Consider the following 11,778-nt stretch of genomic DNA (forward strand, 5'->3'; position numbering starts at 1 on the left):
ATGTAAAGAACGCTCTAAATCTCAACACTCAATTGACAGAGAATTGGAACAACCCAAGACCTATCGGTAAATATCAAAAACTCTGCATTGAATATTATCCCTTGATTCATGTTAGGTGAACTTATTTAGTTCAAAGAGACTCCTATTTTTTTTGCTCTTTTCACTCCATGCATTGCGATAGAAATCAGTCTCTGTCGGCATGCTTCAAGTATTCATGCTTACTTACCTCATCAACTGAGCAAGTGAAGACTTGAGTTTATAAGTTCATGATAAAGTTGATTTTTACTGCTTGCCATAGTTTTTCTCTGACGAGTTTCAGTCCCCCAAATATTTGAAAAAGAAGTTTCACTGAATATAAATGTAGCTGGTTAATTCTCTATCAATACTTTTCGTGTCACTGGTACTATGAAGCCGGGAGTATTTTGCTTGTCAACCTATAAATAAGATACCTCCCCGACACCAAGGCTGTAGAAATTTAACAAACCTGCAGAAGCACGGTAGGATTGACTACGCTTTTGATAAACAGGTTTTCTATATATATTGCCACATTTCTCTAGTGAACCATATATACAGTTGCTTAGTGCTTAAAGAACTGCCAAACAAAATGAATAATTATCATCGCCTCAATGATTTTTCACTATCTTTGCGAACCACTCTATAATCCTACAAAGTTCAAGAGGGTATACTTAATCAAATTTTGGCACAAACATATATCAAACATATATCATTCAAATCAAACCTCTACAGAAATCAAATCTCAACAATGTCAGTTGAGTTACTGTACTTAGCTTGTGCAACACCAATAGTATTGTCATCAAGGTTGTAGACCACATAAGCATGTCTCAAGACATCATCACCTAAGGTAGGTAAGTTGTTAAAATCGTTAGGATCGGCCAAAGAGACTGTCAAACTGCATCCGTTGCTCGCATTGGTTACCAAGCTGGAAAGGGGTACCTTGACCACAGTATCGCCGATTTTTAACAGAATCGAACTGTCCTCTGGTGGTGAGCAGTTTAAAGCTCCATTGGAGGACTTAACTTCGTTGGTAATAGCATCAAGAACATTCTGAGGTAATCTAGAAAACGAATATCCAGAGTCAAAAATAGTTGCTCCCTGATATGTAAGAGAGTTACCTCCTACTTCTATGGAGTCCACAGTAATACCTAATCTCTTGGTAGAGAATCCTTTTCTTGTAGTTAATGGCTCCTCGTACTTGGCTTTATCAATACCGCCAAAAAGGATTACACCTGATTGCGAATCTGGAGCATTCAAGTACATTGAGTAGGCAGACTTTTTGATGGTACCCTGGTTCTTCAATTGTACTGGAAGGTTAGGGTAATCCTCAACACCTGGAAGATCTTGGTAATATCTGGCTTCTTCGGTGACCAATCCAAGTCCAAGTAGTCCGCGTCCCAAAGTAGTTTTATTTGAGACTGCAAACTGTTGATTCTTCACCGTAACTCCTCCAGGAATAGTTACATCGTCAGTGACATAGGTTCCCAGAGTACTAGTTCCGTCGATGTACTTGAAAGTGTAAGGGAGGTTTAAATTTTTGAATGTTGAGGATGTCGAACCATCGAATGAACCATCTTCAAAACACTGTGTATCACTGCATTGTGCACCTTTACCAACTACCCACAAATCTGAACTTCCAGTATCAACTGAAACAACGTTTTTCTGTTTGTCTGAGCCAACATACAATTCCATAGAATAGAAGTAGTAACGGTTCTCAATGGTAGAACTTACACCTGTTGCTCTTCTTTTGATCAGAGGGGCAGTGGATTGATCTCTATTGACATTAAAGTCCATGGATAAAACTTTAAGATTGTCTCTAGATTCATGGTTGGAGACTTCTGGAACTGCAAGGCCATTTACAGCAACAGCTAACAAAGCGACAATACCATATGAAAAGGAAAGCATGGTTAATTCTGGTTTATTGATGCTATATTTCTGGAAGGATACACGGTCTTTTATACTTTTTTGATTACTCTGATACAATGCGTTTTCTCATCGATAGGTTGTACTCGATGGTGGTTGGGGACAATGGCAGAGCTTGTGTTTTGCAGCATATCAATTCAAAACACTTTTGATATTACCAATAATGCGACACGAACGAATCATAGAAATCTATAACAATAATCGTTTTTGACGAACATTCTTTGTTCAAAGATTAGTATAGTTGCAAAGTTGCAGCATTATCATGCATGGAATGCAAGGGGTAGTTATGTCCTCGTAGAATTATTTTTTCTCCACATCACGCTCAATTGAAGCTAGGAAAACCTGTCCTTCTAATTTTTCCCCACGACCTCGAACCACAATCACACTCGATTTTTATTTAAATTGATCCATATTTCTGACTTAGAGATCTTACTACACATAGGCCTATCGTATAGATACTTGGCCTCCTAAAAAAATTGATAGGGCCGTGCCTAACATTCTCAATGTTCCAGCATTCTTTGCAACGTTAAAATGAGGGCGGTTTGACACTGAATTTTGCGCCCAAACGTCTCATTAGTAGAAAAAATAATCTAGAATTTGGACAATTGCTGGATTGTTCAGTACCTTCGATAATCAATCAGCTAATTTCAAGGATTGCAAATAAAATTGCCTTATAATTTAGCAATGTGCCAAGAATACTTGGGATCCATAAGGTTCTGGAATATGTTCTTTGAGTATTAACAAAGTATCAATTGAACTCACTGAGGAATCAGACAAGGAATGAAAAAACACCTTGATCAAGGATCAATGCTTCCTCATCAATGATACACATTCAATGCTTCAATGTAATACAATTATTCCAATAGAAGTCGTTTTCTCGAAAACCTGGTGACTTTGAACCGAACGATATATAGAATAGAAGCACTTGTCGACCGTCGAGCGTGCCAATAGTGAGAAATGAAAATCCCACAACTAAAGCATCCCTTGCTTGATTGATACCGCGTTGGTTCGATAACGTGGTTGGTATCTTTAATGGGTAGACGTTGAGAATCGGGTATTTGAGGCAATCTGATGCATTGTGAGTGCATTCTAAGTTAAAAAATAAAATCCGGGTTTATCAAGGGTTTGATACCGAACTAGAACATTGCCAACAAATTGAATTCCATCATCGATTGCTCAATTCTCTGCTCGCTTCAAAATACTTTCACAGGAAACCCTCCGGCAATCGTTTCATTTTGTCAATAAAAATATAGAAAAGCTTAATAAAAAGTCCCCTCTCCCCAATTGATAATTACGACATGTACGAAATGTACATGTCTATGAGCTGTTCAATCGTAAACTGATTAACAAAGTTCCAAGTCCTAGTAGAAAAGCTTGATAATTTATCTCATAATACAATTATAATAATATTTGATTTTTTCAAAAAAATCAACAAAATAACATTTCAAATGCCAGAGTAGTAGATACAAAGCTTGCGATAGATTCAAGAGTTATTTAAGCTGTTTCATTCAATTCTTCTAAATACTTAGAGGTAGATATGAGGTCAAATAAAGTGACAGTTTCAAAATTGAAAGTTATGATACATAGGAATCCTCATACATAGGAATCATTTTTGCAGGATTATTTGCTACAGATAACGAACCAGAATGGAGAGATGTTTTGCTTTCCATTGAGACTATAAAATACCTAAACTCGACAGGAACAAGAACCCAGACTATCACTATACTAAATTCGTATATATGACATTTGACATGTAATTGATTAAAACCTGGGTGAAAGAAGAGAAGAAGGACAAATCTAGAAACCAGAACTTTCGCATGCTTTTTAATAGTGGCTGGTAGAGGTATCCAAACTTTTGTCCCATCTAAGGCAAAAAGACAATTTTTTACGTTTTTAAAATATCATGTGTTTACTTAAAGTTTCAATGACATACTCAATGTGAAGATTAGCTGAAAATGTCTTCACTTACAAATCATAGGCCCATTACGTACTACTTGGTTCTTCTAACTGGTTGAATGAAATACGAATTAGCCCCCGTGGCCTAATTGGTTAAGGTGTTATTTTCCGGAGATAATGATTGCGGGTTCGAGTCCCGCCGGGGGCTAATATTTTTGATCCTTTCAGCTATTACTTTTTGCTAAACTACTCACCACATAATAACCATTTTCCACTCAACTTAGGTCTAATATTTCTTCTAGACAATGTATGGGTAACCCCAGCAGTACAATAAGTATCCATCAAGGCGGTAGTTTCCACTCTGACTCTACTTACTTCGCATTTGTAGATCACGTGCTATTGTGTTGGATAGGGTTTCTGCCCTCACAGTTCATGCACTACCTCGAAAAATTTTCCCGTGCACCTCTCACTACGCCCTACCGATGCTAGCGAGAATTTTCCACCATAGCGAAAACACTTTTTCAATAAAACTTGAAAAGATTTCTTGTATCTTGATCAATACAGTATAGTTAAAATGGCCAAAATCAGTCAAGGTAATTATTGGATGAACACACCAGGCATAGGAATTGAACGTGGATAATAGAAACACAACCGTGATGTGAATTGTGCTGTGGTCTTACTGGAGAGAAACCCTCGATGAGATACTTTGACCAGAGAAGTTAGACTCCAAACAACCCAAGATGATGTGGAAAGAACCGCAAGAAGTCAGCCAGCAACTCAAGCATCAACACTCAATATCTATTCATTTCGTTTCCAGCATTATGCCCAAGACACCCAATAGGCGTATACTAACATCTAGACGTTTCTTCTTCTCGTTCTAAAGCTAGAAAGGCTTACTTCACCTCTTCCTCCGTTGAAAGAAGAGCCTTGTTATCTGCTCCATTGTCCAAGGAATTGAGAGAACAATACAACATCAAATCTTTACCAATCAGACAAAACGATGAAGCTTTAGTTGTCAGAGGTTCCAAGAAGGGTTCCCAAGGTAAGGTCAACTCTGTCTACAGACTTAAGTTCGCCGTCCAACTCGAAAAATTGCAAAAGGAAAAGTCCAACGGTGCTTCTGTTCCTATCAACATTCACCCATCTAAGGTCGTCATCACCAAGTTGCACTTGGACAAGGACAGAAAGGCTTTGATTCAAAGAAAGGGTGGTAAGCTCGAATAAATTATTCATATCACGTAGATTTCTGTGTTTATAATATGAATGTATTTTAATGGTAAGGTGCTGTACGCGATTGTAGTATGAGGGGCAACTTGCACCAGAGGTGCTAATTGAGGGAGGACAGAGAAGAGTACCAGTTCCAATTGGCACTTGACCTTTGGAGCCCCGCGGTGTCTTTACTGTTTATTCTGGCATCTCCAGAAATAAATACGATCGAACTAACAGGGGTGCACACTCTCAATCACTTTGGGCTAAGGAGAAAGACAGCAGTCCTGGTACAAGATGCTCTTCGTCGGATAACTTTACTATTGGATAACTTTACTGTTGAATAGTTGCAGGTTTTGGCATCTCCCCATGGATGCTCATCAAGTAGATGCGTGAAAATGAATTATCACTAATTATTCACCAGGTGCTACGTCAGATTGACCCGCACGAGCAGATATTCTTCTCCATCTAGCGTACATTAGCGCTTGCGACTGGGTGATGTAGCGCAAACTTCTCCAATTGCTGTGGGGGCTCCACCTGCTGGGATGTGGTGGTTGACACCACCTCCGCTAGAATAGATAGCTACCAGTTCACGCCACCAGAGTATGGTAGTAGTACGCTGCCAGTTCACGCTTCACACTCTTACCAGCACATCCTTACCCGCAACTTTCCTATCACACACTACGGCAGCAACTCCCGACCTACCCCAGCTCCCCAGCCTAGATAGTTAGCGATGTCGCGCGCCCCGTTGCCTCTGTAAGTTAGCGCCATTCCCCATGCCGCGTTGCGGTCACTCCTCGGCCTGGCGCACTAACCAGTATCCACCACACTGCTCTTTAGCACTAACCGCTGCGAACTCTGTCTGTATACACCAGCCATGTCCGCCATCGAGTCAGACGACGAAGGCGAGCTCTTCAACGGGTTCGGCTCCTCGCCAATCCCATCCACCTCCTCGTTGAAACCCACCAAGAGATGGTCCTTCCACAATAACACCAAACCTAACTTGGTAGACTTGCCCTCAGAGGCCTCCACCAGCCAGCGCCGCCTCAGCGACATCACAGGCGAGGACAACGTCCACAAAGAAATCGACCCCATGAATCCAGCGTTGTCCCAAATCGTGGGCGGTGGCCAGTTGTACTCCACAGAATCGGGAAGGTTGTTTCACGCCGGCAAGATTTGCATTGCTTTGGCCGGCTTGCCTGGGAGAGGCAAAACCCACTTGTCGGTGTCTTTGACCAGATACTTGCGGTGGTTGGGGGTGAAAACCCATTCGTTCCATTTGGGCAACTACAGAAGAGCAAAGGCAGAGTCCGACTTGGACCACGTGTTGTTTGTTCCTCTGCCTGACAGTCCCAAGGCCAATGACTTCCGTAAAGTCATAGTCGACGAGTGTGTCAACGACATCCTCAACTTCTTCAAGCACGATAAGGGCCAGGTTGCTATCTATGATGCCGTCAACGCATTGCCTGAATACAGAACTGATTTGCACAAAAAGCTTACTGACTTGAACATCCAAGTGTTGTTTATCGAAAGCTTGGTTACAGACGATTCCATCATCATGAAAAACATGGAAGAGGCAGCCAGGTCCTCTCCTGATTACTTGAGTTGGGACTACGATAAAGCCTACAAAGATTACAGTGAAAGAATCAAGTTCTTGACCCCATACTACCAGGAAATGGGTGGTAAGGACGTAGATTTATCCTATATTAAATTCATAAACTTCGGTGAAAGAATCCAATTGCACAATTCAAATTACGGATACTTGATTAATAAAGTGGTTTTCTTCCTCATGAACTCCAGAATAAAGCTGGGTTCCGTTTTTTTCGCCAGATGCTACAAGAACTCTTTGGATTATACGTCAGACCCTCCTTTGGATGCAGAGGGACTTCAGTATGCCAAAAATGTTACCGAGACCTTATTTAGTCACCTCAAGAGCCAAGGTAAGGATTACGTCAAAGAAATTACGTCTACTAGACCTCCAGCTCCAAAGAGACAATTATCAGTTGAAGAAAGACACCCTGCCGCGGGTGTTGATGGAGTTTCTGATGATTCCATAGTAGTCTGGACGTCTACCAAAAAGAGAACCATTGAAACCACACAATTCTTCGCCGAGAAAAACATCAAGATAAGACACAGAATCCAGTTGTCGCAAAAGAATCCAGGTGTGCTTGGTACACTCAGTAACGATGAGATCAAAGAAAAGTTTCCGGATGAGTACGAACACTATATCAAGGACCCATACCATTACAGATTTTCTAGAGCCGAGTCGTATCATGATTTGGCCTTGAAAATTGAACCACTTATTTTAGAGATGGAGAGAATGAGTGGAGACATATTGATCATAGCCGACGAAACTGTCCTCAAGGTTCTTTACGGCTACTTACTATCATGCTCTTGTTACGATATACCATACTTGAATTTCCTGAGCGAAGACATAATTGAAATTAAGTTCAATGCATATTCGAACACTGCAGAGAGGATTCCTATTAAGAGCTTTCCATGAGTTGCAGCCAGTTTCGTATTTATCTATAATCAATCGACTGTACTAGTCACGTGAACCAGTGTTGTAGTGCGAATATCTAGAACCATCATCCTACAACTAACCAGTACTACAACGATGTCATCGGTACCTACCGCCACTTACGGCGCCCCAGATGTATCAGAACCTATAGTTTTTGAGCCTGGCCAGCAGATCCATACCACCAATGGTAGAACAACCCAAATCTCGGATATCGTGTTGAAAGCTGGAGGTGAAGACAGAGACAAGCCAACGGAAGCCAAGGATACTGCGTTGGGCCAATTAAGAGCACAATTGACGACTGTCCAAGATAAGGTGAACGAGTTTCTCACCGAACGCATGAAGAAGGAGAAAGAGGATAAGACCGATGTCGAAAGGAGAATCTTGGATGATGGAGTTGACGAAGATGACAGTGACTAGGATAGCATGCTATTCAACGGCATCAGCCAGAGGGGCCTTTGCTTCTTAAATCTGGATATGTATATTAGGTCTATCATAAATATGGTACAATAAAGACTATAATCGTGAGGTAAATTGATAGAGATTGCTCCACACGAAGAGCTTCATGTGTGTCGGGCCCTTTGATTGCAGTGTGATCCGCAGAACACAGCCTATTGACAAATCGGAGGAAAAAGGGCCCTGAATGTGTAGCAATAGACGCTATTTTTAATAAACTGCTCAAGACTGAATCGTAAGTGCATCTTGTAGCTAGCTGCCACCTAATTTACTTACCTTGAACGATCTTTTGCATGCTGCTGATGGTCTTTTCCAAAGTGGTCTCAAGGTAGTCTTTCTTGATCACCAAATTCTTCTTGGTGTCTAAGAAGTCCTTCTCATCTCTGCTGATTTCTCCCAAATATTCCTTGACATTCTTGGCCACAAACGCTTTTCCAACACCCTGGTAAACAACTTCGTCTGGCTTGCACAACTTATTGAGGGAGGAGAATGTGGATTTGATCAAACTGAGATTGGTCTCAACTCTGCTCAATTGTAAGTTACATAAAGACAAATCACTCTTTGTCTTGTTGAGTTGGTTATCCATCTCAATTAACAATTTTTGCAAAGCTTCAGGATTAAGTGACATGGTGTGTGTGGCTGGAACTCGTCCTACTAAAGATATCTAAACGTTTGGCCCGTCCAGATCCATGGCCAACTTGATATTCGGGGTCGTGCGCGAACGCGACTATCGATCTTTTTCATCTACTTTCAACTTGATCAGTAAGCAGTATTATCCATCATGCTTCGTTTGACTTTCAGAAACGTACCATGCAGAGCTAACCGCTCCATTCCAAGCACCCTTGCAAGATCCCTTAGTGTTTCAAAAAGATACCTCGCCACCGACGGGTCTGTGAAAAGCTTCATTCCTAAGGTCCAAACCTTTGGCGATAAGACCATTGAAAATAACCTCAAGACTGACACCAATAGACTCTCTAAGACATTGGCCAAGTTCTGGGAAAAGGTGGATACCGTCCACACTGATGGTAAATACGAAGTCCAATTGGATGGAAAGGCATTGAGAACCCCAGCTGGGTTTCCCTTAGCATTGCCGGAAAGTAAGAAACAATTAGCCTACTTGGTTGCACACGAGTGGGCCAACTTGCCCAACTTGAAAATTCAAACTAGCTCTTTACCATTGACTTCCATCGTTTCAAGAGCTATTGATTTGCAAATGATCAATGAGAACAATGACCAAGTAACTGAGGAAACTATTGTGAAAGTGGGAAACTTGGAAGATGTGAAAGTCAACATGTTGAGATACTTGGATACCGATACCTGTCTCATTTTTGCTCCCAAGAGTGAATACGAAGGTAGATTCAGAGCCAGACAAGATGAGTTATACTTACCCTTGATTGCCGAGTACGAGGATTTCTTTACCCACTACGCAAGAAAGAACAACTTGTTACCCGATCCTTGCTCCAAAATTACTCTCGAATACTTGGATACTGAGGTTGATGGTTTAAGAGGAAACAAGCAAACCCTCCTCACCCAGAACGTTGTGTTCCATTGGTTAGGACAAATCCCAGTGGCCGACTTAGTTGCCCTTGAAAAGGCCATTTTGACAACCAAATCGTTCCTTTGTGGTGTTTCCTTGCTCAGATCGCACTCTACCGACCCTGAAGTGATCGATAACGTCTACCAAATAAATAAGTCCAGTCCAGACTCTCATTTCTTCACAACCGTTGATGATTTGGTGGAGCTCGGAAACTTGGAGATCATTTTCCAAACTGCAAGATGGGGCGAGGTGGATGATACCCATGACGTTGACAAGGAAGACTGGTTGAGAAACCTTACCAGTGCTGCCATCTTGTGCAGATAATTGGATTACTTACATACCTACAAGATGGATGTCCTAACCAGCAACCAAGAAAGTCAGCGAGCTCCGTACAAGAAATAATCACTCTGGAGATGACATGTAAATAGTATAGAATAGGATAGTTAGAAGGAGGTAATAGAGATGAATTCCTCCGAGATGTTGCCACGATAGTTTTGGCCAATTGTAGTTATTGTCAATAAAAGTTAAATATTACCAATTATAGAAAATTCTTAGCTTTTTAACAGAATTTGCAAAAATAGGCTAAAAACATAATTCGGAACGTATGTGAAATAATCAAACCGAGCAGACCCATCAGGCTTTGTTCCAAGCCATAGCTTAGGCTCAGACCCGTACTACAATACTCTAGAATTTGGGTCATTGGCACTCATAGTAGTAAGGTTTTTTTTACGAAGGAATGAATCGTGAATGCAGTCGTATACATATGAGGCAATATGGGTGCGGAATCTCATCACCATAACGGCCAGGATAATTGTGAAAGATTTCGCAGCCACTGCCTAAAGGATCTCCTCTAGTGTCCTATCATTCGATTCCTCTCGAAACTCGACCCATCATGTAAGGAAATTTCTACAGTTCTTCTGGATAGTCTTTTTTGCCCAACCCCACTGTTCCATTCCCCTCCCGGTGTTCGGATTCAAGTCAGAATGCCCAGGCTAAATAGACAGGGCAAGAGCAGCACCACTCCATCAAAAGTGACGATGCCATAAGCGACCAGTAGCTCTAACTCAACTCTCTGCCAGGAGGCACTTGTGAATAAGCTAGTGTCACCCTCCGCACCGACAATCTCTGTTTGACGTCCCTCGGTAAAACATTAGGAAAAATCATAAGCACTGGACTCTAAACTATAAGGATGTTTTTGCCCCGTTTTGTCAGAAAAGATACCACATCAGTGATGAAATCAACCCTTTCCACCGCCAGAAGTCGTCTTGACTTAAACAGGCAGCACTTGAGACTCAACTCTACCAGTGCTGGTGTCGACCCTGCCCAGATATCCAGCGCCAGTCACGGCAAGAAGTTCACTTCCAGCTTCAAGCAATATGCCACCGCCAACAACAAGGTAGTCTCGTGGTTCCATGACGTGCCCATGGGATTGGACACCACCACCAAAGAAGTCAACATGGTGGTCGAGATCCCTCGTTGGTCAAACGCCAAGTTCGAGATCGACACTCAGTTGGAGGGTAATCCTATTGTGCAAGACGAGAAGAAGGGAGAGGTCAGGTTTGTCAAAAACTTGTTCCCTCACCACGGATACATCCACAACTACGGGGCCATATCACAGACATGGGAGGATCCTACCACCAAACACGACGGCCTCGATTTGTTTGGAGACAACGACCCGTTGGACGTTTGTGACATCGGTGCTAGCGTGTTGAACACAGGAGACATCAAAAGAGTCAAGATTTTGGGATCAATTGCCTTGATTGACGACGGCGAGTTGGACTGGAAGGTGATCGCCATCAACGTCGAGGACCCCTTGTCGCAGGAACTCTTTGACATCCATGACTTGTACGTCAAGTGTCCAGGACTCTTGGAAACAACCAGACAATGGTTCAGAGACTACAAGTTGCCAGACGGCAAGCCAAAAAACAAGTTTGCTTTTAACGGAGTTTACAAGAACCAAGCAGAGACAATTGACATCATCTTGGGATGCCACAACAGTTGGAAGAAATTGATTTCCGGCGAAGTCAGTGGCTCCAAATTGCCAACCATCCAGAACGCTACCTTGTCGGGAACAAAGGGACATATCCAAGAATTTGACCCAAAGTTGTTGGAAGGAAAGAGCGAACCCGATGCGCCAATTCCAACTGAGATCCAGAAGAGTTACTTCTTGTCTGAGTAGATTTACGATAGATTCACGATGTATATATGTAATACAAGCTATTACGAG

At 41.9% G+C, this 11,778-nt stretch overlaps 7 protein-coding genes and 1 non-coding gene across 8 annotated transcripts; 6 read left to right on the forward strand and 2 right to left on the reverse strand.

Moving 5' to 3' along the window:
- Positions 1-750: 750 nt before the first annotated feature.
- Positions 751-1,920, reverse strand: CANTADRAFT_7895 (pepsin-like aspartic protease; the record flags this gene model as incomplete). The annotated part of the gene is made up of 1 exon (XM_020211204.1): positions 751-1,920. One exon carries the CDS (start codon positions 1,918-1,920, stop codon positions 751-753), a length of 1,170 nt encoding a protein of 389 aa, XP_020062547.1.
- A 2,048-nt stretch (positions 1,921-3,968) lies between these two features.
- CANTADRAFT_t220 lies at positions 3,969-4,042 on the forward strand. The gene has a single exon. It is a non-coding gene; the product is annotated as a tRNA-Arg (tRNA).
- Positions 4,043-4,408: 366 nt separating this feature from the next.
- Positions 4,409-5,058, forward strand: CANTADRAFT_91876 (60S ribosomal protein uL24; the record flags this gene model as incomplete). Its single annotated transcript, XM_020211871.1, has 2 exons — positions 4,409-4,427; positions 4,694-5,058. The coding sequence occupies 2 exons, from the start codon at positions 4,409-4,411 to the stop codon at positions 5,056-5,058; spliced, it is 384 nt and encodes a 127-aa protein (XP_020062548.1).
- Positions 5,059-5,917: 859 nt separating this feature from the next.
- On the forward strand, positions 5,918-7,543 carry CANTADRAFT_55821 (bifunctional fructose-2,6-bisphosphate 2-phosphatase/6-phosphofructo-2-kinase; the record flags this gene model as incomplete). The annotated part of the gene is made up of 1 exon (XM_020210498.1): positions 5,918-7,543. The coding sequence occupies one exon, from the start codon at positions 5,918-5,920 to the stop codon at positions 7,541-7,543; it is 1,626 nt and encodes a 541-aa protein (XP_020062549.1).
- Positions 7,544-7,657: 114 nt separating this feature from the next.
- On the forward strand, positions 7,658-7,978 carry CANTADRAFT_23553 (chromatin DNA-binding EKC/KEOPS complex subunit; the record flags this gene model as incomplete). The annotated part of the gene is made up of 1 exon (XM_020206975.1): positions 7,658-7,978. One exon carries the CDS (start codon positions 7,658-7,660, stop codon positions 7,976-7,978), a length of 321 nt encoding a protein of 106 aa, XP_020062550.1.
- Positions 7,979-8,282: 304 nt separating this feature from the next.
- CANTADRAFT_56408 (prefolding complex chaperone subunit) lies at positions 8,283-8,642 on the reverse strand (the record flags this gene model as incomplete). The annotated part of the gene is made up of 1 exon (XM_020210590.1): positions 8,283-8,642. One exon carries the CDS (start codon positions 8,640-8,642, stop codon positions 8,283-8,285), a length of 360 nt encoding a protein of 119 aa, XP_020062551.1.
- On the forward strand, positions 8,547-10,075 carry CANTADRAFT_27254 (ATP synthase complex assembly protein). The gene has a single exon (XM_020208044.1). The coding sequence runs from the start codon at positions 8,796-8,798 to the stop codon at positions 9,873-9,875; it is 1,080 nt and encodes a 359-aa protein (XP_020062552.1). The 5' UTR covers positions 8,547-8,795; the 3' UTR covers positions 9,876-10,075.
- Positions 10,076-10,727: 652 nt separating this feature from the next.
- CANTADRAFT_27255 (inorganic diphosphatase) lies at positions 10,728-11,778 on the forward strand (the record flags this gene model as incomplete). The annotated part of the gene is made up of 1 exon (XM_020208045.1): positions 10,728-11,778. A coding segment is annotated over exon 1 (752 nt), but the record flags the coding sequence as incomplete, so codon positions are not given.

The sequence above is a fragment of the Suhomyces tanzawaensis genome (assembly GCF_001661415.1).
Source record: "Suhomyces tanzawaensis NRRL Y-17324 unplaced genomic scaffold CANTAscaffold_7, whole genome shotgun sequence".
Classification (NCBI taxonomy): Eukaryota; Fungi; Ascomycota; class Pichiomycetes; order Serinales; family Debaryomycetaceae; genus Suhomyces; species Suhomyces tanzawaensis.